The 1984-nt window shown below is 35.0% G+C and overlaps 1 protein-coding gene across 1 annotated transcript in view; it reads right to left on the minus strand.

Annotated features, from left to right (window-relative positions):
• LOC107660954 (zinc finger protein 479-like) overlaps positions 1-1686 on the minus strand; it is a gene marked incomplete at its 3' end in the record, with an annotated part of 2065 nt that extends 379 nt beyond the window's left edge. The window contains exons 1-2 of the mRNA XM_016450396.1: positions 1669-1686; positions 303-708 (exon numbers count right to left, since the gene is read on the minus strand). Of these exons, the coding sequence (XP_016305882.1) occupies positions 303-708; positions 1669-1686 (424 nt within the window). The remainder of the gene's footprint in view (positions 1-302; positions 709-1668) is intronic.
• Between the last annotated feature and the right edge of the window lie 298 nt (positions 1687-1984).

A 1984-nucleotide genomic window follows, 5' to 3' on the forward strand; every position in this document is an offset into this window, starting at 1 on the left:
GCGCTGATCACAAGTGAATGGTTTCTCTCCAGTATGAACTCTCATGTGTGCTGAAAGGTTTCCTTTTTGTGTGAAACTCTTCCCGCACTGATCACATGTGTACGGTTTCTTTCCAGTATGAATGTTCATGTGTATCATAAGGTTTGATGATTGTGTGAAACTCTTCCCGCACTGATCACAAGTGAATGATTTCTCTCCAGTATGAACTCTCATGTGCCTATTAAGGTTTCCTTTTATTGTAAAATTCTTCCCGCACTGATCACATGTGTGTTTTTCTCCAGTGTGGATCCTCTCATGCAGTTTTAAACACTTTGCTGTAGTAAAAGTCTTTTCACACTCAAAGCACATGTGCTCTCTCACAGCAGCATGTATTTTCTTGTGTAGTGTTAAATATTGTAAACATGAAAAACTCTTTCCACACAAATGACATGAATGTGGCTTCTCCTTTGTATGAACTCTAAAGTGTTTCTTCAGGACTGAAGCCCACAAAAATGTTTTGTTGCACTGATCACATGTGTACGGTTTCTCTCCAGTGTGGATGTTCATGTGCTCCTTAAGGGTTGATGATTGTGTGAAACTCTTTCCACACTGATCACAAGTGAACGGTTTCTCTCCAGTATGAACTCTCATGTGATGCTCAAGACTTGTTTTGCGTGTGAAACTCTTTCCACACTGAGTGCAGGTGAAAGATTTCTCGGCTGTTCTTTTCTTTAAATCTTTCTGTCTGGTTTGAGAGCAACTCAAAGGTCTTTCTCCAGTTTTAACATGATTTTTCTCCTCAACTTCACTCAGTTCTTCATTCTCCTCATTTTCTTCAATCGACTCTAAAATAAAAGTAAAAATGGTTAATTTTAAGTAACTTGTAAAAAAGCAGAGAAATGTGGACATAAATATTAACCCTGATATAACAGTGTAAAGTAGATAATTGTTATACACAATTTTGGTCATTTTGATGCATTTTTATAAATTATACATCCCTGAAATTTTTCCATGAATGAGGTACACTGATCTTCAAATTATTATTTTGAAAACATTATAGGCAAAATTCCATGTTTCTGTAAGAACTATTAAATATGTTTGATCCACTACAAAAATGATCAGACAATGTTATTGAAAAAAGTGCTCAGTTCATAGAAAGTGTCTCTTACACGGCTCCAGACTAACATTTGTTATGTGTGAAACTCTTTCCACACTGAGTGCAGCTGAAAGATTTCTTGGCTCTTCTTTTCTTTAAATCTTTCTGTTTGGTTTGAGAGCAACTCAAAGGTCTTTCTCCAGTTTTAACATGATTTTTCTCCTCAACTTCACTCAGTTCTTCATTCTCCTCGTTTTCTTCAATCAACTCTAAAATAAAAGTAAAAATGGTTAATTTTAAGTAACTTCTAAAAAAGCAGAGAAATGTGGACATAAATATTAATCCTGATATAACGGTGTAAATTAGATAATTTTTATACACAATTTTGGTAATTTTGATGCATTTTTATAAATTATACGTCCCTGAAATTTTTCCATGAATGAGGTACACTGATCTTCAAATTATTATTTTTAAAACATTATAGGCAAAATTCCATGTTTCTGTAAGAACTATTAAATATGTTTGATCCACTACAAAAATTATCAGACAATGTTATTGAAAAAAGTGCCCAGTTCATAGAAAGAGTCTCTTACAGGGCTCCAGACTAACATTTGTTAGCAGTGGCACCAGACCCAGTAAGTTCAACAGATGGTGGCACCAGAAGCAGGTTTGCTATCTCTGGGGGTATCGAAAATAAAGATAATTTAATCATAAAATTACTATTGTTTTGCATTAATTGCATTAACTTTTGTTGTTCCACTACAAAAATGATCAGACAATGTTATTGAAAAAAGTGCCCAGTTCATAGAAAGAGTCTCTTACAGGGCTCCAGACTAACATTTGTTAGCAGTGGCACCAGACCCAGTAAGTTCAACAGATGGTGGCACCAGAAGCAGGTTTGCTATCTCT

The sequence above is a fragment of the Sinocyclocheilus anshuiensis genome, unplaced genomic scaffold (genome assembly GCF_001515605.1).
Source record: "Sinocyclocheilus anshuiensis isolate Anshui unplaced genomic scaffold, SAMN03320099.WGS_v1.1 scaffold4853, whole genome shotgun sequence".
Lineage (NCBI taxonomy): Eukaryota > Metazoa > Chordata > Actinopteri > Cypriniformes > Cyprinidae > Sinocyclocheilus > Sinocyclocheilus anshuiensis.